The 25,449-nt window shown below is 53.4% G+C and overlaps 1 protein-coding gene across 1 annotated transcript in view; it reads left to right on the top strand.

Annotated features, from left to right (window-relative positions):
* DNAJC5 (DnaJ heat shock protein family (Hsp40) member C5) overlaps positions 1–25,449 on the top strand; it is a 244,403-nt gene that overhangs the window by 191,972 nt on the left and 26,982 nt on the right. The window contains exons 4-5 of the mRNA XM_078651667.1: positions 16,626–16,839; positions 23,553–23,724. Of these exons, the coding sequence (XP_078507793.1) occupies positions 16,626–16,839; positions 23,553–23,724 (386 nt within the window). The remainder of the gene's footprint in view (positions 1–16,625; positions 16,840–23,552; positions 23,725–25,449) is intronic.

The following is a 25,449-nucleotide window of genomic DNA, read 5'->3' as shown; positions in this document are numbered from 1 at the left end:
TCGGCATTTTCAATTACATCTTCAAGAATGATGGGTAATCCTGTTGCCACACAGGTGGGATATATGTGGTGTTTCTTGTTGGCAAGTGCTGTTGAATTCTGTTTGTAATATGGCATGTTTGGGACTTATGTCCAAAGTGTTCCGTTGGATGTTAGTGTGCAGTATATCATGGTGGGAAGTACAGATGTGAATATTATAGAAGGTAACTTACATTGCACACCTCTTGTATTGTATGTATGCAAGGTGTTCCCTTTAATACACCCTGTAGCAAATGTGTGTGTATTGTTTCTTAGTGGTTCGTGCTTTGGGAGTCATCTGAGAGCTGGCTGTGTGGCATACCCAGGCTCTACTGGCTGTATGAAAGGTGGTCCGATTAATGTATTCTGTGGGGAGTTTGTGTGTTTGCAACATATGCTGTGGCATTAATTCCTGTTAGGTAGCGAGCATTTTGGTTCCTTGCTTATTTAGGGAAATTATCTTAGCACAAGCCTAACCTAAAGGTCAGTGGAGTACTGTGTAATCGCACACGGCCCTCCAACTCCAATCCGCTCTCTGGGTTCAATGATTTGTTGAAAGAACCTACCTGAATAAGCTGCACGGCATGGCGGCATTTGAAAGCTGGCCCTCAAAGAGAAGGAGACCTGTTAATTGAAGGAGGGAGTCCCTGTGGCCATGGTGGGTGTAGTCCCTACTTACCTACCCTCAAATCTTCACTGGCAAGTGGTGTCAGCCCTGGCTGCTGGGCAGGAGGAGCCCAGTGAGGAATGTGGACAAAGACTTGTTCTCCAGGAAGCTGTCGAATCAATAGTCTTTGAACAGAGTTTTGGGAAGTATTTATGGTGAATTCAAATCAACCGTACTGTGGACGAAAGAAAAGGACCAGGCTCAAAGGCAATACTGTTTCGCTGTCAGCTGACAGAGTAAGTTAACTTGGGTGGACGACTTGATTGTATCTGGTTTTGTGTACCAGTTGACATGTAGAGGTTGACGGGTGGGTCCAAGCTGGAGTTGAAGCATTTAGTGCTTTAAATGTGCCCTTTTGCTGTACTATGCTGGGTACTCTGCTTTCATTTGTGGCAGTTTGTTTTTAAAGAAAATTGGCAGTGCTGGTCATGGCGCATGAATAGTAGTGCGTGTTACCTAAATGCGCGGCCCAGATCTCTGTACTGCGGTGAATGTATGACATTGTTCTGCATTCTGGCCATCAATTGTTCTTTTTAGGTCTCGGGACCTATAAGCTGCGAAGCAGCTTCCGGTCCGGAGAATTAATGTCAGTTAGTAGGGCAGTTTAGACCTGCCTCTCAGCTCCGTTCGCTTCCATTGGCTGGCTTCCTAAACAGAGGCCAGCCATTGGAAGAGAAGTGAGTCACTCCAAACAAGCCCCGTCTTTTTCGGATTTGGGGGCGTCATTTTTGCTGTTCTTTAGCTCGTGACGTCGTCCGTCACTCAGGACAGCAAAACACGCCCCCAAATCCGAAAAATTTCAGAAGCTTTGAGGCAGCCATTGTTGCCCAGCCGGCGCCGAGTAAGGTGATGCTGCCGCTTTCCACCCACACTAGAGCCGCTTCCTCTGCTCTGACGCGGACGCGGGCAGTCAGGTAAGTGTTCTTTTTATTAAAAATGTATTTTTTAACCCCCCGCGCCAGTCCCCCCCCCCCGCGTGTCCCGTCCCCCTGCGCGAGTCTTGTCTCCCTGCGCGAGTCTTGTTTAAATACTTTTTTAAATTATATTGATAGCGCACAGAGCGCTTTATTTTGGGAAGCCGGTACCCACCCGGCGAGATTACCCTTATCGCCGCCGGCCCGCGACCAGGAAGTCAGGCAGGCCGGGGCAGGACAACCAGAACCGGAAGTAGGAGGGCGGGAGCCTACCCCGCCTCCCACCGAAGACTCGCGGCCGGTTTAAGCACCGGAGCAAGCAGGAGCCTACCCTGCGCCCGGTGCCCTCGTCTGGAGAGGGAAAGGGAGCGTGCTGGTTCCCCCGCGGGGCTCCCCGAGGAAGAGAGCCCCGCCCGCCGCCATTGGCAGGACCGGGGGAGGAGGAGGACGCCGCCTGCACCGAGGAGCCTCCGCCTGAGAGTCCGGTGAGTGTGCACGGGCAAGGGGAGGCTCAGGGGGCATAGGTTGTGAGGAGAATGAAAAGCACAGATTGCAGTTTGTGTGGCATTGATAATTCCTTACCCAATCAGCCGTGCTTAGGGGCATGCCTAGATTAGGGTGGTAAACTTTCCATTAAACTCTTTGCAGAACACTTTTTTGCGCATAGGCTGCGGTAGATGTTTGTTGAAGAAAGGGTAATATGAGTCAGATAGTGGATTTTTTTTTATTCATTCCGTAAGCTTTTCCTATAAATCCGGATAGTGAACGTATCAAGTGTGACTGCAGATCATGGTATATTTGAGTTACAATCTCCGTAGCAGCTCCTGGAGTAATCCTTGACTTCTCGCTATTGCCATTTTTGACAGACCGGTTTAGAAAATGAAGACGTGTTAAGCAAATAGAATGAAATAGTCTCAAACCCTAAAAAAATCATGGTAAATAACCCTATCCCCCACTGACACTCCCCCAGCAACTACCTACTGCTTCAGGACCCAAAGAAGAGGTCTCTCAATCTACTCGTGTCGTTTTCCCATTATATGAAAATGTTAGGTGATCTCTCAAACAGACACAATACAGGTAGTGAGTGCTATAAAACACTTTGGCAGGACCCCGTACAGGATGTGCAAGGCACTAGGATGAAGAGGAAGCAGAACTAGGTGTGGTCAAGTGGGTTTGTTTTATTCATGGAACTAGGATACCTAATATTTATTCTTGGCTTAAAACGTCAGATACATGTGCTGGAAATAAACACTGATTACTAACTCCAAGCAAGGCCACAACACAGTGGCATTTCCTTGGGAAGGGTAGGCTTGCTTGATAAAGATCAATTCAAAATGGTCAGGCTATTCTGTTGATGTTTCCGAAGTTAAATTTGCCCGGCGTTAGACGCCTCTAATACCATACGAAGTTATCCAATAAAGAGGCAGGCGCTGGAGACAGGAAGACAGGAAACGAGTTTTATTCCGACGGAGTAGAACACATCAGATCGGACAACAAGGTACTTTTTTTAAATGTTTCTTGGAACTTTATTAATAGAATGGTAAATTACTTTTGTATAATTACTGTCTGTATGAGTTGTTTTATATGGTCAAAATTTTTTCATTGTCTTCTGTAATTGTATAATATGTGGATCTCCACGGAGTTCCAAAACATATTTAATAATAAAATTGAATTGAATTGAATTGACAACAAGGTATCGTCTCGAGGTGCTCTCTCAGCCTCTCTGAGACCTGGTCTTTTATACCCTGGTTTAAGACATGTGAACGCTCTTTATTACAACAAAGACATTGTGAAGTATGAGAACGACATCCCCGGCACCCCCCAGTTCCGGCCCATTCCAACACATGACAACAGTAGAGGCCCTTTCCCCTCATATGATTGGGAGGGGGCTATCACGCAGCTGAGTGTTCTGCCGATTCCTTTGGAATGTTTGCTCCTGATCGAATCTCAGGGGGTGGGGAGGTCATGATAAATAGTGGCTCCTTTCAGGAAAGGCGAGTGCATACAGTAGTGGGCAATAAACTGTATCCTCGGGCTAAGGGATGACCAGCGGTTCATACAGGCAGTCGGGCTCAGAGGAAGGGGTCATCAAAGGAGGGGTATTCATGGACGGAAAGGAGGTGTTGGTCAGGCGCGGGGTGTGATTCCCTGAGACAGAGTCATGGGAGGGGAGGGTTCATAACTTGTGCATGTGAGTGCGGGGGCAGCCAGGGTGCGCGGGGAAGGCTTGCAAGGTTCAGGGAAGTGTGCTGACGGGCGATCGTGAACAGGGAGACCATGGTACCTAAAATGGCTGTCGTGTATGTTCATACGTGAGTCGGCAAGATGGCGTAGATGATGTTCAGTACACGAACTAAAATTCCACAGTCCTCCCTTTAACATGTCTCGCCAGCTTGTCAGTTCGGATCGATCCCCATGAGACCACGCACCTCTATCTCGTATAGGGGACTCATGTGCTCAGTTTTAAAGTCCAAAGTCTTAGGGCACATACAGTTGGAAATGAGTGCACATAAAGGTAGTAAACATTGAATACCTAAGCAACACCCACACAGTATCATAATTGGTATCAATATAAACGTGAACAATCTCCATCCCCAGTTCTTCAAAGTGTCCCAGAACCAGCCTCCAAGCGACCATCCTTCCTGCTCCTGGTGAACCTCTGAGGACAGTCTGTGGAGGTGTTCGATTGCTTTGTAGACTGAAGGTGAGTTATCTGGCACGTAGGTGCAACAGCTGGAGCCGATGATGCGGCATGCTCCTCCACGGTCGGCCAGAACTACATCTAGAACAAGGCGGTTTTGAAGAGCCACCAAGCGGACTGCCTGAAGCTCAGCCGTGTTGTTAGCAAGGATGCCAGCGGTGATGTTAATGGTTGTTTCTACTGCCTGAGTCAGGTGTCGGATAGCGCGGCTATTTGCCATTGGGCCCCACAGTGGAACAAGTCCCTTTGCTGCATCCAGGAACTGTGCTCCGGTGGAGTCGGCTTGTTCAACATCTCCGGCGCGCTTTTGCCGGTGGTGGTAGGCTGGAGCCACATACGTGGGAGGAAGAATGAAGGCGATGTAGCACGTACCCCTCCAGCCTTTTGGGAGCCAAGTGTAAGCTTTGGTGCCACAAACAAAGTACATATTCGGGGAAGCAACAAAGGAGGGGGGGTCAGCTGAGACCAATGTTTTGGTGATGCGACAAGAACTGTGACCCACCAGCTGCGTTCCCTGTCCTTCGAGGCATACGAGTCCTGTGACATTGATGACAGACAGGGCCACGGTCAGGGTGGCAGCCGTTTGTTTCCGCAGGTGGGAGAAGGTGGGTCTGGCTGGATTGTGGAGCACTTGCATTTCGACCCTTTCTTTGGCAGGGATGTTCGTAAGGAAGGTTGAACCTGAAATTGCAGGACAAAAGGGGGCAGACGTCTTTCCTGTTTTGTTCAGCCAGAACCCATAGTAGAAGTGTGACACTGTTTGACCGGAAGCGGCGTTGTCCTTGTGGCTTTCCTGCATGAGGATCAACCAGGCGAGGCAGGAGCCGTGAACTGAGAAAGGAGAAGGGATGAAGGGGATGGAGTGTCCGGTAGCATGTGGGAGCAACCCACAGATCCAGCAGTTCGTGGCATTTGCAGCAAGGTTGTGCTGGTGCAACAGTTGTACGAAGGAATTGTTCCAGAACTCCTTACGCCTTTCTCGGAGCGGAGGTGAAAGGGTGATCAGGTGGTGCTCTTTCATGGTGGTTGGCTGGACAGTGGTTGGCAACATCTGGTGAGCGGGTGTGCTTTCCTCCAAGATCCAGAAGGAAGTCATGAGGAGGAGGCAAAAGAGGAAGACAATGAAGAAAGCGATTGTCTTTGATTTGTGCAAATTATCAGTCTTTGGGTTCCTGTAGTGGGTATTTCCTGTTGCTTCCGACGTCTTCTTATCTGGCGCTTCCATCATCTTCTTATCTGGCGCTTCCATCATCTTCATCTTCAAGGTGCTCGGTAGTGGGCAGAACCACAGACTTTGTTTAGCTTCTCTCCGGGTAACCCTTGGTTGCTTTGGGTCACCGTTCTGAGATTTTTAACTTAGTCAGTGGCCTACTTAGCCGAAGCTCCCTCCTTTCGACGCAGGAAATACCCTTCTCGAGATGGCACAGTGGGATCAGAGTGTTTTGCAAGTTCAAGTGCCTCGGTATCAGGATAGCAGTTCAGTGATGGTCGGTCTTTGTTCAGGAGCTCTTCTTGGGTGCTGACGTTGTCTGTCGTGGCCAGGGTCGAGGAAACCTTTTTGCAGTGATGGGCATGCAGCCAGTGCTTCTTCCCCTCCACTCGAAGAGCCGTCCGAGTGGTGATCAGTAGTTGCCAGGGGCCCGTCCACCGGGGTTCCAGACTCTTCGCTCGTTGAAAGTTCCGGACTAGGACGTAGTCACCCGGTTGGATATCGTGACCGGGACCCCTGGAAGCATCGGGGATGGCCTGCTGCACCTGTTGATGAATGACAGACAACGTTTTAGTTAATTTGTATAAATAATCTGACAGCAGGACATCGGGGACGTCGTGAATGGAGGTCGGTTTGGGGGCAGTCCAGAGGTTCATTGGTCGCCCAAATACAACTTCGTAGGGGGTCAAGTGGTGCTTAGTGGGAGTGGAGCGCATCGATAGTAATGCCAGTGGAAGGGCATCTGGCCACTTAAGTCCTGTGGTGGCCACTATTTTTGACAGTTTCAGTTTCAGTGTAGCGTTGTGTCGTTCAACCAGGCCAGCGGATTGGGGGTGGAAGACTGCATGGAACCTCTGTTTTACCCCCAACCCCTTCAGGATTAGTTGGATGACTTCAGCTATGAAGTGGGGGCCATTGTCGCTCCATAAAATTCGACAAAGGCCGTAGCGAGGAAAAAACTCTTTCAGTAGTACTTTGGCAGTAGTCATGGCAGTGTTATCACGGGTCGGATAGGCTTCCACCCATTTGCTGAAGGCACATACAATGACTAATACGTACTTCAAGCCTTGGCACCTCTCCAGTTGGATGTAATCCATCTGGAGGACCTCAAAGGGGTGGTCGGGGATCCCAAACCCTCCCCGGGGTACTACAGTTCCTTTCCTGGGGTTGTGTTGTAGGCAAATAAGGCACTGCTGGACCAGGCGTTTGGCTGAGTCGGGGATCTTGTTGTTGTGCCAGACTTTGGAAATGAGTTCAATCATGGGGGCAGAACCTATGTGTGCAGGGGAGTGTGCCATTGTCAGTATGGGGATCAAGTATGAGTCGGGCAGCAACCATTTGTTCGTGTCTTTTGTCCGCCAGCAGCCTTCATCGTCCCTTAGACCCACCCGTGCCCATTCAGTCAGTTCGAGAGGTGTGTTAGCCGACTGGATGTCCCTAATTGTTTCCCTAGCGTCAGTCCATTTTTCTGCTTGTGACCTGGTCACATACATGCGTGTCGTTGTCCTATTCTCAGCTGTGGTTCGGGCAGTGATGTCGGCTAGTGCGTTTCCCTGTCCAACTAAATCTGTCACCTTCTTGTGTGCCTGGCATTTGATCACTGCTAATCGTTTGGGGAGAAGAACTGCTTCAATCAGGGCGGAGACTAGATCTCCGTGAAGGATGGGCGTACCGTGGGACGTCAGGAATCCCCTTTCCCTCCACAGGAGCCCAAAATGATGAACCACCCCGAAGGCATACTGGCTGTCCGTGTAAATGTTCGCCGTGGTTCCTGCTGCTATGATACATGCTCGTGTGAGGGCAATTAGTTCGGCCGCCTGTGCGGATCGTTGTGTGATGCGAGCTGTTTCAACTACTGTTCGGGCTGTAGTCACCGCATAGGCCGCTGAAGTGGTGCCGTCTGGGAGTTTGATACAAGAGCCATCTACCCATAGTTCTCCATCAGGATCTGTAAAAGCAATATCTCGGAGGTCAATTCTACTCCTGGTCTGTTCGTCCGTGAGGGTCACACAGTCGTGTATAGGGGGCACATCGGGGTTATTTTCGGGCAAGGGTAACAGTGTAGCAGGATTCAATGTCGTGCATCTCTTCAGAGTGATGTGGGGTGCAAGTAGAGTCAATTCGTACCCTGTTAGTCGTGCGCTAGTCAGGTGTTGCGTCTTAGTCTGGTTCAAAAGGGTGTCAACTGCATGGGGTACTAATACCGTGAGAGAGTTCGAAAGTACAATTCCCTCACTCTGGCGGATAGAGACAGCAGCGACTGGATCAAGAGTGGCAGAGAAGTAGGCACAAGGGCGCTGTTTGGCGCCGATGGGCTGGGTTAGAACAGACAATGCGCATCCCTCCCTTTCGTGAGTGAAAAGGGAGAAGGGCTTGGAGTAATCTGGTGTTCCTAGAACGGGTGCCGAGCAAAGGGCATCCCGCAACTCCTTAAAGGATGCTTGGCATTCGGGAGTCCAAGGGAGTGGGAACGGAACATCTTTGGCCAACAGGGAAAGTAGGGGTTTTATAATGAGACTGAAATTTGGTAACCATTGTCGGCAGAAAGAGGTAAGGCCCACTAATGAACGGACTTGCTTCTGTGTTTTTGGAATGGGGGTGTCTAGGATGGTTTGGATTCGGTCGGGCGTAAGTTTCCTCCCTTCTTTGGACAGGAGATGGCCTAGGTATGTCACTTGGGGCTGGCAGAACTGCAGTTTCATTTTGGAGACTTTGTGGCCATTCTCCGCAAGAAAGTGCAAGAGTTGGATAGTGGCTGTGATTGCAAGTGGAGTGGTGTCGGCCGCCAAAAGGATATCATCGACATATTGGATCAACACCACTCCATCTGGTAGCTGGACGGCGTCCAGCTGTCTTTTGAGGGCCTGGCTGTAAATGCTGGGACTTTCAGTGTAGCCCTGGGGAGCTCTACAAAATCGGTATGAACGGTTTTTTAAAGTGAAGCCAAAGAGATAACGGCTGTCTGGATGGATGGGGATAGAGAAAAATGCATTTTTAAGATCAATAACGGTGAAGGTGGTGGCAGTGGACGGGATGAGAGTCAGAATGGTGGCGATGTCTGAGACTACGGGGTACTGTGGCACCACCACTTTGTTGACTTCTCGCAGGTCGATGATGAAGCGGTACGCTTTCTCATCTCCCTCACCTTGCTTCTTAACAATGGGTAGGATAGGGCTATTGCAGACATTACTAACCACTTCCTCTACCACTCCTGCATCTACCAAGGACTGAATAATCGCTACCAATGCCTTCTCGCCTTCGGGCGATATCCGGTACTGTGGGAGTTTCGGGAGTATTGCATCTGGTCGAACAGTTATGTGTACAGGATCGATCATCATTCGTCCTACATCCGAGTCGTTTCTGGCCCATAGGTACAGGGGTAGGGTATCGAGCAAGGATAGGTCAGCATCTGTTATGGCGTACATATGTCGTGCGGGGTAGGGTCTGGACATGCTCGGGTTGTCGTACAGGATGACTCGGACTCCATCCGGGGAACACCTAATAGTAGCTCGGAAATGTTTCAGTAAATCAATACCCATAATGGCGTCAGGGGAGTTGGAGGAGAGCAGAAATGTTGTGTCAGTGGGATTGTTTCCTAGGTCAAAGGAGATGGGTACAGACAGGGGATTAGTGGAGGGCGTTCCATCGAAACCTATCGATGTAATGTGTGAGCCAGACAAGGGTGCCCTTGGAATCAGTCGCTTTGATAATACACTACGTGTCGCTCCAGTGTCTACCAGGAATGGAGACTTTGTACCCAGGACCTTAGCAGTGACGTAAGGACCTTGCTGGTCAACACAGAGCTCGACTGGATCCCTCCCTTGCCCCTGGCAGTCCTATGCAGAGTCGTGAGCATTGTTACAGTCAGACTGTTGGCACTGATTTTGTCGGGGTCGGTCAAATGTGTTTGGTCTGCCAGGTCTGTCATTGGTGGTGTCGTAGGTCTGCCCTCGCCCCTGCCCTCCAGTTTTTGGGCCATTTGTCATGTCCCTTGTCTCTTTATTTTTAATCATTTCCCGAAGGGCCGGGCATTGGGACTTCCAATGTCCAAATTCTTTGCAAAATGCACACTGGTTCTCATCGAGGTCAGTTCGTGGAGCACCGGGTGTGGGGTTGCGGTCTCTTGTGGGCGGATTCCTAGGGGCATTCGACTGGTAGTTCCCCCCTATACCGTTCCCTTCCTGTAGTCACTCCCTGTAATTGAGCAATCATCACTCGTTCCTTTAAGTCCTTTTTCTTTCTCTCAGTCGCCCTCTCGTTCTCATTCTTTTGGTGTTCGTAATACTGAGCCATCTGAAGGATAGCTGCAGGTTTGGAGGCTCCCCAACTACTCTCACTCGTCTGTAACTTTTGGGAGACCTCTTGCGATAGCCCTTTTACGTAGTTTTGCACGAATAGGTGTTGTCCGGTTGCGGTGGTCATGTCTTGGCCACTGTAGTCGGAGAACACCGTTTCAAATCGGGAGAAATATTCTGATACGTCTTCCTGGGGTTTCTGACGGCAAGCCGTGACTACCTACCTGTCTACCTTCTTCTCTGGGATCAACGTCTTTAGCTTCTGCACTATTTTGTCGGGGAGTTCCAGTATGTCTTTTACAGGTTTCTTTCCGGGCTCTCGCTGCCTATCTAGTTCATCGAGGTGTTTCCAGGTGTGTCCGAACAGGTCTGTGTGGTCGGCTTTCCGGATTTGCTTCCACACATCGGCCGGCAGACACAACCCGAAAAACAAATCGATGTCCGATAGAGTCATTATGGTTGAGCCCAAGGCTGTGCCTAGTTCTGTATAAAATGCTGTAGGGTTCTTTCTTAAATCGGGCAGGGTTTGCCTAAAAGTTAAAATATCTTGCCGATCCCATGGTTGGTAAACCCAGTTGTACACAACCCTCCCTTTTGCATCTGCGTGGTTGATATCATCGTTTGTTCCCTGACCTCTTGGGGGAACCCAGTAGGGGGCGGCTTCTCTGATAGGCATCATAGTGTTGGCTGCTTCTAATGGGGGTTCAATCGTCTCAAGGACTTTGATCTTGACCTCTGGTTTCTGTTCTGCGAGGTGGCGGAAAACCTCAAGCGTTTGCATGAAGAGGTCCGTCACATCGCTCTCAGTCCCATCTCCAACATCGACCCTTCTATATAGAGCCGTCAGTTTAGCAGGACCCTTATTCTGGTACCTATCCTCATAGGCGTTCAGGGTGTGGTAGCTGAACCGTAAAATGAAATGCCGTCTGTGACTACCGGCATGTGAATTGTGCATATTCATCGTATATTCTTCGCTCTCCTTCCGTTCTACCAGGGTCTTTGCTATCTGGTCGATTCCATCCCGCTCATCTTTGCTCAACCTATTTGGCCTGGCTGTTAGCTGCCTGCTAGTCTCATGTTCATCTGCTGTTGTTACCAATGCGGCTGGTGCGAAGGCCGTAAGAGCCGGGGCACTAGCGCTAGGGTCACCCACGCCTGCACTTTGAACTGGTGAGTGTTGTGCTAGAGGCTGGCTGGGAGCATAAGGAGGGGGCATGTAGATAATTGGAGGACCGAGCAGTAACTCGTCATTTGCCCGCTGTTTGGAGGGCATCTCCGGGTAGAGCGTAGGGGGTGTCCTGACAGGGCATTGGCCTGTCAGCCCTGATTCTTGTTTGTTTAACTTCCTCCTTTCTTCTTCATCTAGTTCTTTTGAGGCCAGATGGGCTGCTTTTCGTAACTCTTTCACTATTTTTGCTTCTTCTCTTTTCCTTCGCTGTTCTGCTTCTTTGCGCCACATGCCAATACTATCGAGCATAGTGGGCGTTGCCTTATTTATTTTTACAGCTGCTTCTAGTGTTTTTATTTTATTTTCATCAAAAGAACCTATCAGTGGCCACTGACTTTCAGGATCCTTTTTTGTATATTTATGCCATAACTTACTATAAGCTATAGCGACTAGTCCTTGCTTAGTAAACATGTCCTTATTAGGGGTGCCCTCCAGTGGAGCTGGATGGTTCATCTCTAATAAGCGGTCCGGGTTGACCCAACTACTAACCAATGGGGAGAAGATAGGCATGACGGATTACAATGGGGGGCAAAAGCCTGCACTACCTATCTTTTCACTACTTGCAAAGACTGGGCAGAATATTCTATTCTACGTTGTTTGCAAACAGAGAATACCTCCAGAAAGAACCAATTCCAAACAGTCAATGTTTGGACAAACAATCAATCAATGAGGAATGAAATAGGTACGACGGGTTAAAAGCTTGCGTTGCCTACCCTTCACTATCTGCAAAGGGAGAGAGAATATTCCTATTCTTCCCCGTTTGTAGGCAGAGAAGATCCTTAAGAGAACCAACTTCGAACAATTCAATGCTCGATTCAATCAATCAATCAATGGGGAGAAAAATAGGCACGGCAGATTACAATGGGGGACAAAAGTCTGCGTTACCTATCCTTCACTATCTGCAAAGACTAAACAGAGTATGGCGATTCTGTGCTTGTTTGCAAATAGAGAATCTCTCAGAAACAGTCAATAAGTAATACTAGTATTTTCAAACAATCAATCAATCAATTTCACGATTCGTCGTGTGTCACGACCTTACCCGGACCGCACGGACAGTTTCTCGTCTTCCGCTTCCAGCGCCCGATCGTCCTCTATTCTCTGTTGCTATCGCGGCACTCCTGGTGGTTCCCAGTCAGGACCGTAGATCACTCGGGAGAGGTCTGCTCGGAATCAGTGAAGTTCAGATGATCGGCTGTCAGACGAGGGTCTATCGGACAGGAGCTCTCCCGATCGTTGCAGTCGTTCACTCTGTCGTCGGGACCTCTCCCACTGGATCCACGTGTCGCTGATGGGCCCCGCGTTTGGGACGCCAATTGATAAAGATCAATTCAAAATGGTCAGGCTATTCTGTTGATGTTTCCTAAGTTAAATTTGCCCGGCGTTAGACGCCTCTAATACCATACGAAGTTATCCAATAAAGAGGCAGGCGCTGGAGACAGGAAGTCAGGAAACAAGTTTTATTCCGACGGAGTAGAACACATCAGATCGGACAACAAGGTATCGTCTCGAGGTGCTCTCTCAGCCTCTCTGAGACCTGGTCTTTTATACCCTGGTTTAAGACATGTGAACGCTCTTTATTACAACAAAGACATTGTGAAGTATGAGAACGACATCCCCGGCACCCCCCCAGTTCCGGCCCATTCCAACACATGACAACAGTAGAGGCCCTTTCCTCTCATATGATTGGGAGGGGGCTATCACGCAGCTGAGTGTTCTGCCGATTCCTTTGGAATGTGTGCGCCTGATCGAATCTCAGGGGGTGGGGAGGTCATGATCAATAGTGGCTCCTTTCAGGAAAGGCGAGTGCATACAGTAGTGGGCAATAAACTGTATCCTCGGGCTAAGGGATGACCAGCGGTTCGTACAGGCAGTCGGGCTCAGAGGAAGGGGTCATCAAAGGAGGGGTATTCATGGACGGAAAGGAGGTGTTGGTCAGGCGCGGGGTGTGATTCCCTGAGACAGAGTCATGGGAGGGGAGGGTTCATAACTTGTGCATGTGAGTGCGGGGGCAGCCAGGGTGCGCGGGGAAGGCTTGCAAGGTTCAGGGAAGTGTGCTGACGGGCGATCGTGAACAGGGAGACCATGGTACCTAAAATGGCTGTCGTGTATGTTCATACGTGAGTCGGCAAGATGGCGTAGATGATGTTCAGTACATGAACTAAAATTCCACATGCTATCAGGATCACTGCCACTCATGGTGTGATCTGATTGGAAACTGTGAACCAGGAGACATAGTTTTTAAACCCAGCCTCCCCATTTAGCCAAATGGTGTGCTTTTGGGCAGTCACCTCGTAAACATGTTCCTCTGCTCCCTTTTTGGGAACTCTCAGTTTCGGGACTCCTCTGTCTTCAAATCTGGCAAGATGTGAGCACTTTTGAAACAGGCTTAATGTAGGAAATACTCACCAAAACACCTATTCCCAACTAGGGACCCCCCCAACGTGGTTTTCATTCACACAGTCAGGACGATTTAACAGCAGGTGGCTGTATTTGCATCTCTATAGTAGGACTTGCTCCTGAAGCTGCATTATGTAGGACCCCTTCTGTACTGAAGCTTTTTCCTCCCAATCATTGACATGCGCCTTCTTTACAGCTCCTAATGGGCTGAACGAGTCGGGGTTGGACACCTCTCCAGGCCAAGCCACGCTGTCCTGCCTGGCAGCTACAATCCTCATCCCTTGTCCTTTGTGGGGGTAAGGATGGTGGGAATTAAAATGTGGCATAGTTGGTGTCCTACAGTGCCTATGTGAAGACAGCAGATAGATGCCACATTTCATTTAAAAAATGTATTTTTTAACCCCCCGCGCCAGTCCCCCCCCCGCGTGTCCCGTCCCCCTGCGCGAGTCTTGTTTAAATATTTTTTTTAATTATATTGATAGCGCACAGAGCGCTTTATTTTGGGAAGCCGGTACCCACCCGGCGAGATTTCCCTTATCGCCGCCGGCCCGCGACCAGGAAGTCAGGCAGGCCGGGGCAGGACAACCAGAACCGGAAGTAGGAGGGCGGGAGCCTACCCCGCCTCCCACCGAAGACTCGCGGCCGGTTTAAGCACCGGGGCAAGCAGGAGCCTACCCTGCGCCCGGTGCCCTCGCCTGGAGAGGGAAAGGGAGCGTGTTGGTTCCCCCGCGGGGCTCCCCCGAGGAAGAGAGCCCCGCCCGCCGCCATTGCCAGCACCTGGTCCCAGGAGCAGGACCGGGGGAGGAGGAGGACGCCGCCTGCACCGAGGAGCCTCCGCCTGAGAGTCCGGTGAGTGTGCACGGGCAAGGGGAGGCTCAGGGGGCATTCTGTTCGAGCCCAGAGGCTCTTTAGGGCCATAGCTGCTTCGAGCCCCCAGGAGGGGGCTCCATCGAAGAGGCAGCATTTGGTTGTTGCTCAGGGGCCCAATTGTCATTTCGAGTCCCCCGGGAGGGACTCCAACGCTAGTGACGGGCCCAGAGAGGCTCATCTCCGGGGTGTAATTCGTCTGTGGACACTGTCTACTTACTGCCTGTGTAATAACAATTGTTATGTTGCTTGTATTCTTATAGCGTATGTGCTGCCATTGGTATGGCCTCACAGCACTAATCTTTACAAATGAAAATGCCATTTATTTAACGATTAAACTATTGGCAATGTAAATGACAATGCCATTTATTTATGATTAAAAAAAAAAGTAATGGGCAATGCCAATAGCTCTACATTTAATAATGCCGAGACCATTGCATTGTAAATGCTTGTTGCACTTGTCACCCGAATGGGACGAGTATGCCCAGCTGTGGGTCCCGTGCTCTCCATGCCACGGGAGGCAAACTATCCTGGCTGATGAGGGGTGAAACCTCGAAGCTGGTCCTAGGATGCTGGTTTACAGTCCAGAGAGGACCTGGCCTGGCAGTTCGGGCTGGACTGTTCCCATTGTACACAGGGTCAAGACTGATTTGCTTATGGCTGGTTTCAAACTGGAATGGCGTGGGGCGCATAAAGCTATGGATGTAGGCCTAGATCTCTGTACTTGGACAGAATTCAGAACAATATCATACATTCACCCATCAATTGTTCTTTTTGCACTTGTCACCCGAGTGGGAAGGGTATGCCCAGACTTGGGTCCTGTGCACTCCATGCCACTGGAGTCAAGCTATCCTAGCTGATGAGGGGTGAAACCCCGAAACTGGTCCTAGTATGCTTGTTTCCAGTCCAGGGAGGACCTGGCCTGGCCTTTCGGGCTTGACTGTTTCCATTGGGCTCAGGGTCAAGACTGATTTGCATATGGCTGGGTTCAAACTGGAATGGCATAAGGAGCCAAACAACGATGGATTTAGTCCCAGATATCTGTATTGGAGTGAATGTATGACATTGTTCTGCATTCTGTCCATCAATTGTTCTTTTTGCACCTAAATGCGCGCATCACAATGTTGATGGCCTCGATACCAGCCCACAGGTGTTGTGCGTATGGGCGTTGCAGAAATTTCACAAGTCCCCTGACTTCCAGCTTCCATGTTTCTAGGGTTAAAAATCACAGACCTCGTCTGAATCCGCTTATAGTGATGTGTAAAGTATGTGTATGGCATACTGATCACTACGGTGAGGACACACTCAAGTGATTCTTTGACAGTCTTCATGAGTATAAGGCAAGTACGGCGAGTGTGTGAGGTCTCTGCTTTAGAGAAGGACTCTACCATGGTTTGACCAGAGGGCATCACTTCTACTTTGAACACCATGAGTTAAGCAACTGTGAGTAGAGTAGAGATATGGTGTAGTCGTGGCATCTCAAACTTAATATCTAGAGGTGAGCCCTGCATATCTTGGAATGCTGACAGTAGAGCTGTGGCTGTCAGGTGCACAGTGGATGCATAAGAAGTGCTTGAGCACCAGGCCCTTTAATGAATTGGTATTTCCGATGCTAGGAAAAGAGAACTTGGAATATTACGAGAGACGTGGAGATAGAAAGGAGACTGGTGTACAAGGACAAATGTTCAAACGTTGTGGGATAATCAAAACAGAAATTGGCTGGCAGTTATGTTAAAAGAAAGAAAACATCCATGTTATTAATTTGCAGAGACATTTGACATGCTGTGCCATTCATAATGTTTAATGTGCTAATGTTTGTCTTGGTCCCCCTAATACAGGGGGGTTCATAAGGTTAAAAAATGTTTTAGCTTCTGATTATTGCGTATATTTTCCATAAACACCTATTAGTAATGAACGTTTCTGGATGGTAAGGTTTGTGCTGCACGACAGGTTAGGATGTTTATAGTTTTCTCCTATTTGTTGAGTTGGGAGTGCAGTGTGAGCCCACCCGTTTGACTCCATATGTTTTAGTATGATGGAGTCACTTGCCACTGAAGAGGAGCAGTCTACACTTGGGTGAGCACAAGCATGGTCATGGTTATAACCCGCGCCCGACTGGCACCCTGGATTGCACATGCGAAGTTTGGACAAAAAACGGGTGGGAGGTTATACAAGAAAGACCAGGACACCCAGTAGCCTGCTTTCACTATTCTGTGAAAGGCCAATACTTTATTTTAGGTCACAGAGAACCATGTTTTTTCATCTGTACAGGAAGTTTCGTCTTCCTAATAATTTCTCACATGTGATTTGTGTTTTCTCCTGCCTCCAGGAAACTGGCACTGAAGTATCATCCCGATAAGAACCCCGATAACCCAGAAGCTGCAGAGAAATTTAAGGAGATTAACAATGCTCACGGGATACTGACCGATGGCACAAAGAGGAACATCTACGACAAATACGGCTCACTTGGGCTCTACGTGGCCGAGCAATTTGGCGAGGAAAATGTCAATACCTACTTTGTGCTGTCCAGCTGGTGGGCAAAGGTAAGAGTTCAGCAGAGACTTCCATTTCCAATTCAACACCTGCTCTTCCCTGCTTCATGTCTCTTTGCCAAACTGTACTCCTGGCTCTCTCTCTCTCCCTCTCACCCTCCAACCTCTCTCTCGGCTCTTTCCTCCAGCCCCTCTCTCTTCTCTCCCATCCAGCCCCTCTCTCTTCTCTTCCATCCAACCCCTTTCTCTCCTCTTCCGTCCAGCCCCTCTCTCTGCTCTTCCCTCCAGCCCCTTTCCCTCCTCTTCCGTCCAGCCCCTTTCTCTCCTCTTCCGTCCAGCCCCTCTCTCTTCTCTTCCATCCAACCCCTTTCTCTCCTCTTCCGTCCAGCCCCTCTCTCTGCTCTTCCCTCCAGCCCCTTTCTCTCCTCTTCCGTCCAGCCCCTCTCTCTTCTCTTCCATCCAACCCCTTTCTCTCCTCTTCCGTCCAGCCCCTCTCTCTGCTCTTCCCTCCAGCCCCTCTCTCTGCTCTTCCCTCCAGCCCCTCTCTCTGCTCTTCCCTCCAGCCCCTCTCTCTCCTCTTCCGTCCAGCCCCTCTCTCTGCTCTTCCCTCCAGCCCCTCTCTCTCCTCTTCCGTCCAGCCCCTTTCTCTCCTCTTCCGTCCAGCCCCTCTCTCTTCTCTTCCATCCAACCCCTTTCTCTCCTCTTCCGTCCAGCCCCTCTCTCTGCTCTTCCCTCCAGCCCCTTTCCCTCCTCTTCCGTCCAGCCCCTTTCTCTCCTCTTCCGTCCAGCCCCTCTCTCTGCTCTTCCCTCCAGCCCCTTTCTCTCCTCTTCCGTCCAGCCCCTCTCTCTTCTCTTCCATCCAACCCCTTTCTCTCCTCTTCCGTCCAGCCCCTCTCTCTGCTCTTCCCTCCAGCCCCTCTCTCTGCTCTTCCCTCCAGCCCCTCTCTCTGCTCTTCCCTCCAGCCCCTCTCTCTCCTCTTCCGTCCAGCCCCTCTCTCTGCTCTTCCCTCCAGCCCCTCTCTCTCCTCTTCCGTCCAGCCCCTTTCTCTCCTCTTCCGTCCAGCCCCTCTCTCTTCTCTTCCATCCAACCCCTTTCTCTCCTCTTCCAACCAGCCCCTCTCTCTGCTCTTCCCTCCAGCCCCTTTCCCTCCTCTTCCGTCCAGCCCCTTTCTCTCCTCTTCCGTCCAGCCCCTCTCTCTGCTCTTCCCTCCAGCCCCTCTCTCTGCTCTTCCCTCCAGCCCCTCTCTCTGCTCTTCCCTCCAGCCCCTCTCTCTCCTCTTCCGTCCAGCCCCTCTCTCTGCTCTTCCCTCCAGCCCCTCTCTCTGCTCTTCCCTCCAGCCCCTCTCTCTGCTCTTCCCTCCAGCCCCTCTCTCTCCTCTTCCGTCCAGCCCCTCTCTCTGCTCTTCCCTCCAGCCCCTCTCTCTCCTCTTCCGTCCAGCCCCTCTCTCTGCTCTTCTCTCCTGCCCTCTCTATGCTCCTTGCTCCACGCCCACTCCTTCTGCTCTTCTGTCTAGCTTCACTCTGCACTTCTCTCCAGTCCCACTGTCTGCAGTCTCCTCTAGACTCACTCTCTGCTCTACCCTCCAGGCCAGTTCTCTGCTCTACCCTCCAGGCCGCTCTCTCCTCCAGACCCAGTCTCTGCTGTTTCCTTTAGGCCCACTCTCTGCTCTTCCCTCTAGCCCTATTCTTTATGCTCTTCCCCCAGCCCCATTCTAATCTCTGATTTTCCCTACAGCACGATGCTCCCTGCTCTTCCCTACAGCCCTCCCCTCCAATCCAGTACCCTCTTTGCTCATCATTCCAGCCCCTTCTTCTCGGCTCGTCCCCCTAGCACCTCTCTCTTCTTGGCCCCCCCCAGCACCATTCTCTTCTTGTTTCTCCAGCCCCACCCTCTGCCCGTCCCCTAGCTCCACCCTCTGCCTGTCCCCTAGCTCCACCCTCTGCCCGCCCCCTAGCTCCACTCTCTGCCCGCCCCCTAGCTCCACTCTCTGCCCGTCCCCTAGCTCCACTCTCTGCCCGCCCCCTAGCTCCGCTTTCTGCCCGTCGCCCCTAGCTGCGCTTTCTGCCCGTCGCCCCTAGCTGCGCTTTCTGCCCGTCGCCCCTAGCTGCGCTTTCTGCCAGTCGCCCCTAGCTGCGCTTTCTGCCAGTCGCCCCTAGCTGCGCTTTCTGCCAGTCGCCCCTAGCTGCGCTTTCTGCCAGTCGCCCCTAGCTGCGCTTTCTACCAGTCGCCCCTAGCTGCGCTTTCTGCCAGTCGCCCCTAGCTGCGCTTTCTGCCAGTCGCCCCTAGCTGCGCTTTCTGCCAGTCGCCCCTAGCTGCGCTTTCTGCCAGTCGCCCCTAGCTGCGCTTTCTGCCAGTCGCCCCTAGCTGCGCTTTCTGCCCGTCGCCCCTAGCTGCGCTTTCTGCCCGTCGCCCCTAGCTGCGCTTTCTGCCCGTCGCCCCTAGCTGCGCTTTCTGCCCGTCGCCCCTAGCTGCGCTTTCTGCCCGTCGCCCCTAGCTGGGTTCTCTGCCAGTCGCCCCTAGCTGCGCTCTCTGCCAGTCGCCCCTAGCTGCGCTCTCTGCCAGTCGCCCCTAGCTGCGCTCTCTGCCCGTCGCCCCTAGCTGCGCTCTCTGCCCGTCGCCCCTAGCTGCGCTCTCTGCCCGTCGCCCCTAGCTGCGCTCTCTGCCCGTCGCCCCTAGCTGCGCTCTCTGCCCGTCGCCCCTAGCTGCGCTCTCTGCCCGTCGCCCCTAGCTGCGCTCTCTGCCCGTCGCCCCTAGCTGCGCTCTCTGCCCGTCGCCCCTAGCTGCGCTCTCTGCCCGTCGCCCCTAGCTGCGCTCTCTGCCCGTCGCCCCTAGCTGCGCTCTCTGCCCGTCGCCCCTAGCTGCGCTCTCTGCCCGTCGCCCCTAGCTGCGCTCTCTGCCCGTCGCCCCTAGCTGCGCTCTCTGCCCGTCGCCCCTAGCTGCGCTCTCTGCCCGTCGCCCCTAGCTGCGCTCTCTGCCCGTCGCCCCTAGCTGCGCTCTCTGCCCGTCGCCCCTAGCTGCGCTTTCTGCCCGTCGCCCCTAGCTGCGCTTACTGCCCGTCGCCCCTAGCTGCGCTTTCTGCCCGTCGCCCCTAGCTGCGCTTTCTGCCCGTCGCCCCTAGCTGCGCTCTCTGCCCGTCGCCCCTAGCTGCGCTCTCTGCCCGTCGCCCCTAGCTGCGCTTTCTGCCCGTCGCCCCTAGCTGCGCTTTCTGCCCGTCGCCCCTAGCTGCGCTCTCTGCCCGTCGCCCCTAGCTGCGCTCTCTGCCCGTCGCCCCTAGCTGCGCTCTCTGCCCGTCGCCCCTAGCTGCGCTCTCTGCCCGTCGCCCCTAGCTGCGCTCTCTGCCCGTCGCCCCTAGCTGCGCTCTCTGCCCGTCGCCCCTAGCTGCGCTCTCTGCCCGTCGCCCCTAGCTGCGCTCTCTGCCCGTCGCCCCAAGCTGCGCTCTCTGCCCGTCGCCCCAAGCTGCGCTCTCTGCCCGTCGCCCCAAGCTGCGCTCTCTGCCCGTCGCCCCAAGCTGCGCTCTCTGCCCGTCGCCCCAAGCTGCGCTCTCTGCCCGTCGCCCCAAGCTGCGCTCTCTGCCCGTCGCCCCAAGCTGCGCTCTCTGCCCGTCGCCCCAAGCTGCGCTCTCTGCCCGTCGCCCCAAGCTGCGCTCTCTGCCCGTCGCCCCTAGCTGCGCTCTCTGCCCGTCGCCCCTAGCTGCGCTTTCTGCCCGTCGCCCCTAGCTGCGCTTTCTGCCCGTCGCCCCTAGCTGCGCTTTCTGCCCGTCGCCCCTAGCTGCGCTTTCTGCCCGTCGCCCCTAGCTGCGCTTTCTGCCCGTCGCCCCTAGCTGCGCTTTCTGCCCGTCGCCCCTAGCTGCGCTTTCTGCCCGTCGCCCCTAGCTGCGCTTTCTGCCCGTCGCCCCTAGCTGCGCTTTCTGCCCGTCGCCCCTAGCTGCGCATTCTGCCCGTCGCCCCTAGCTGCGCATTCTGCCCGTCGCCCCTAGCTGCGCATTCTGCCCGTCGCCCCTAGCTGCGCTCTCTGCCCGTCGCCCCTAGCTGCGCTCTCTGCCCGTCGCCCCTAGCTGCGCTCTCTGCCCGTCGCCCCTAGCTGCGCTCTCTGCCCGTCGCCCCTAGCTGCGCTCTCTGCCCGTCGCCCCTAGCTGCGCTCTCTGCCCGTCGCCCCTAGCTGCGCTCTCTGCCCGTCGCCCCTAGCTGCGCTCTCTGCCCGTCGCCCCTAGCTGCGCTCTCTGCCCGTCGCCCCTAGCTGCGCTCTCTGCCCGTCGCCCCTAGCTGCGCTCTCTGTCCGCCGCCCTAGTTCCACTCTGCCCGCCGCCCCTAGCTCCACTCTGCCCGTCGCCCCTAGCTCCGCTCTCTGCCCGTCGCCCCTAGCTGTGCTCTCTGCCCGTCGCCCCTAGCTGCGCTCTCTGCCCGTCGCCCCAGCTGCGCTCTCTGCCCGTCGCCCCAGCTGCGCTCTCTGCCCGTCGCCCCAGCTGCGCTCTCTGCCCGTCGCCCCTAGCTGCGCTCTCTGCCCGTCGCCCCTAGCTGCGCTCTCTGCCCGTCGCCCCTAGCTGCGCTCTCTGCCCGTCGCCCCTAGCTGCGCTCTCTGCCCGTCGCCCCTAGCTGCGCTCTCTGCCCGTCGCCCCTAGCTGCGCTCTCTGCCCGTCGCCCCTAGCTGCGCTCTCTGCCCGTCGCCCCTAGCTGCGCTCTCTGCCCGTCGCCCCTAGCTGCGCTCTCTGCCCGTCGCCCCTAGCTGCGCTCTCTGCCCGTCGCCCCTAGCTGCGCTCTCTGCCCGCTGCCCCTAGCTCCACTCTCTGCCCGTTGCCCCTAGCTCTATTCTCAGCCCGTCACCCCTAGCTCCACTCCCTGCCTGCTGCCCCTAGCTGCGCTCTCTGCCCGTCGCCCCTAGCTCCACTCTCTGCCCGTCCCCCTAACTCCACTCTCTGCCTGTTACCTCTTATCCCACTATCTGCCCTCCCCCCAGCCCCACTCTCTGCTAGTCTCCCTTGCTCGTCCCCCTGGCCCCGCTCTCTGCTCGTCCACCCTAGCCCCGCTCTCTGCTCGTCCACCCTAGCCCCGCTCTCTGCTCGTCCACCCTAGCCCCGCTCTCTGCTCGTCCACCCTAGCCCCGCTCTCTGCTCGTCCACCCTAGCCCCGCTCTCTGCTCGTCCACCCTAGCCCCGCTCTCTGCTCGTCCACCCTAGCCCCGCTCTCTGCTCGTCCACCCTAGCCCCGCTCTCTGCTCTCTGCTCGTCTCCCCTAGTCCCGCTCTCTGCTCGTCCCCCCTAGCCCCGCTCTCTGCTCGTCCCCCCTAGCCCCGCTCTCTGCTTGTCCCCCCCCCCCCTGGCCCTGCTCTCTGCTCGTCGTCTTTCCCCTGGTCCCGCTCTCTGCTCCTCCCCCCTGGTCCCGCTCTCTGCTCGTCCCCCATAGCCCTGCTCTCTGCTCGTTGCCCCGCTCTCTGCTCTTTCCCCCGCTCTCTGCTCTTTCCCCTGGCCCGCTCTCTGCTCTTCCACACTGGCCCGCTCTCTGCTCCTCCCCCCTGGCCCCGCTCTCTGCTCCTCCCCCCTGGCCCCGCTCTCTGCTCCTCCCCCCTGGCCCCGCTCTCTGCTCCTCCCCCCTCGCCCGCTCTATGCTCCTCCCTCCTGACCCCGCTCTCTGCTCGTCCCCCCTTGCCCCACTCTCTGCTCGTACGCCTGGCTCGCTCCCTGCTCGTCCCCCCTCTGGCCCCGCTCCCTGCTCGTCCCCCCCTGGCCCCGCTCCCTGCTCGTCCCCCCCTGGCCCCGCTCCCTGCTCGTCCCCCCCTGGCCCCGCTTCCTGCTCGTCCCCCCTGGCCCCGCTTCCTGCTCGTCCCCCCTGGCCCCGCTTCCTGCCTGTACCCCCTGGCCCCGCTTCCTGCCTGGCTCCGCTTCCTGCCTGTCCCCCCCTGGCCCCGCTTCCTGCTCGTTCCCCCTACCCCCTCCCTCTCTGCTTGTCCTTCTATCCCCCCTCTCTGCTCGTCCCCCTCTCTGCTCTTCTCTCCTGCTCAACTCTCTGTTCCCCCTCCCCCCCCACCCAGCCCACACTCTGGTCTTTCCTCCAGCTCCACTCTTTCTTTTCTTCCGTCCAGCCAGGTGCCCTATTTCTTCTTTTCCCTTTAGGTTCACACTCTGCTCTTCCCTACTGCATGACTCTCCTCTTCCCTCTTGCTGGGGGCAGATGGGATCTGTGCCCCAGCTCTATTTGTTAGGCCCACCCCCTCCATGTGCCGCACCAAAACTAGTGAATGTCAGAGGGGGGGAAAAACAGACATTGCACTTTTGCCACACACATTTTACCCAACTCCCTTTTACCTCAAATAAGTAATTGAGAAAATAGGACCCCACCCCTCCAAAAAACACACTTCTATAGATGTCAGTGTCACCAGTCCTTGAGTGTTGTCCCCATTCCCTGGATCTTTTCACCCTGGACTCAGCTGTTTTCAGCCCGGGTCACGGTGCACAGACTTGTCTTTTCTCTCTAGGGACCAGTCCCTGCTCTTCTCTCTCCAGGGCCTAGTCACTGCTCTCTTTGCCCTAGTACCTGGAGCATGCTGTGTGCCTCCAGGCCCAGTGCCTGCTTTCGTTTGCCACTCCCAGTGCCTGCTCTCCTCATCCCAGCGATCATTGCCTGCTTTTTTCACCCCAGACCAGCATCATCTATGCAAGTCGCTTTAGGCCATGGTAGGATCTGATCGCTAATCCAGCCTGAGCCCTCATCGGAGTGGAGCACCTAGGCGTTCAACCTGTTGGGTCATCCTTTGCCTCTTGTGCCTGCAGGCCCTCTTCGTCTTTTGTGGCCTGGCCACAGGCTGCTACTGCTGCTGCTGCTTGTGCTGCTGCTGTAACTGCTGCTGCGGGAAGTGTAAACCTAAGCCACCAGAGGGCGATGAGCCAGAGTTCTACGTGTCACCAGAGGACCTGGAGGCGCAACTACAGTCAGATGAGAGGGGTAAGTCCCTGGGGTTGCAGGAGTATGGCGGAAACTGTGGATACTCCAAAGCTGCGGGTTCTAGATGACCACACTGTGGAACTAATGTGTTAAGGATGATGCTAAAATAGCAGCAGTTTTAACTTCCTGCACTGATAGTTTTGGGTGGGACAGCAACACCCGATTGCGTTGCAAATATGAGCCACACCTAATCCTAACCTCCCGAAATTGACTTCTGCACCAACCTCCCTCTAGCCTCGACCCCTCAGGCCAGTCCTTCATATCTACAGCCCTTCTTATCCTAACTCTACCCCCACCCCTTGACCTCATTCATCTGCTGCCCACCTAATCCCACCCACTGCTTAATGCCTCTTTGACTGGCCCCTGCTCCTTCCCCTAACCCACCATGGAAGTCCTTTTGGTGTTGCCAGGGCTCGCAGCTGCGACCCCATGGCCCATTGTAAGCCCTGCCTCCCCCCCTCCCTTGTGACCCCTGGCCTAAGAGATGGCAAAGCAGACTCAAGAAAGAAGGTAAATAGAGCCACATGTATAAACCTTTTTGCCGGTCACAAACTGTCCGATTCTGTGAATCGACCCTTTTGCTAACACAAAAAGGCTTTTTGGGATTTAGAAAGCCCTATTTGCGAATCTGTAACCTATTACAAGAATAGAGTGTATTTTTTCAAGCTACTAAGTTAGATCTTTAATAAGGTATTTGACGATCCTAGATCCATCCTATTCAATTGGTTGATCAGTCTTGCCTGTCGGTACAATAGAGAATATTTCCCGCTTAATACAATTTCCTTTTGTAAAGAGGCTGATGTGATATCAGTCACTAAACAAACATGGGCAAGAAATATAAGTACACTCCAGCTAAAAAGAAGGAACGCCATATGGACTGCAGAGTCAACACTCCGCAAATGCTTTTTTTCCATCCATTCTGTATCTTTTTTATTATTGTTTTTTTTCTTCTTTTTGTTAGCTAAAACAGCAAGAATGACTATATGTTCAGTTGACAGTAATTCAAAGTATCTTTTATATGTGCCAATAGAAAAAAACATATCTCCGAGGCATGTGAGCTGTAGATCACATGCATTGCATACTCCTGCCATCTAGTGTTGGGCCCGGATTTTTGCAAGTTGTTTTTCTCCGAAGAAGTCTTTTCAGTCACGAGGTAAGGCAACTCCTCCTTTCGGTGATAGTGTGCGTGGGCATCGACTCCATTGTTAGATTGTTTTTTTCCGCCATCGGATTCGGATGTGTATTGCTGCACTCCGGTTCGAAACCGTTCTTTGGCTTTCCCTCAATGCGCAAACCACTCTACCCACGTCGGTATTGTTTCAAACGTGTATCCCAATTCTCCGCGGTATCGTATCAGTGAGGAAAATCTCCACTTCGCAGTTGATGGAATGGACTCATTCAGATTCTGTCCTCTGGGGAGAGGGGTAGGCCTAACGGCTAGGGCGCTCGACCTCGGACCTGGGGATCTGGGTTCGAGTCTCGGTAACGACGCCCAAAAAAACCTCCTGTGATTCTGGGCAAATCACTTAATCTCCCCGTGCCTAAAATGAATGCGTGTCCTCATGTAACGTAACTGGTGCTATGTAAAGCGCTCGGATACCTGATTCAGTTCGGGTCTAGTTCGCGCTATATAAAACTCTGCAAAAAAAAAAAAAAAAAAAGTAAAGTATCCAAACACAAACTCACACGAAGTGTGCAACTTGTGCTTATCTCCAGAGCACAATG

This window comes from Lissotriton helveticus, chromosome 7, assembly GCF_964261635.1.
Source record: "Lissotriton helveticus chromosome 7, aLisHel1.1, whole genome shotgun sequence".
NCBI lineage: Eukaryota > Metazoa > Chordata > Amphibia > Caudata > Salamandridae > Lissotriton > Lissotriton helveticus.
Note: the sequence above shows the minus strand (reverse complement) of the source record. Positions and strands in the feature narration are given on the sequence as shown.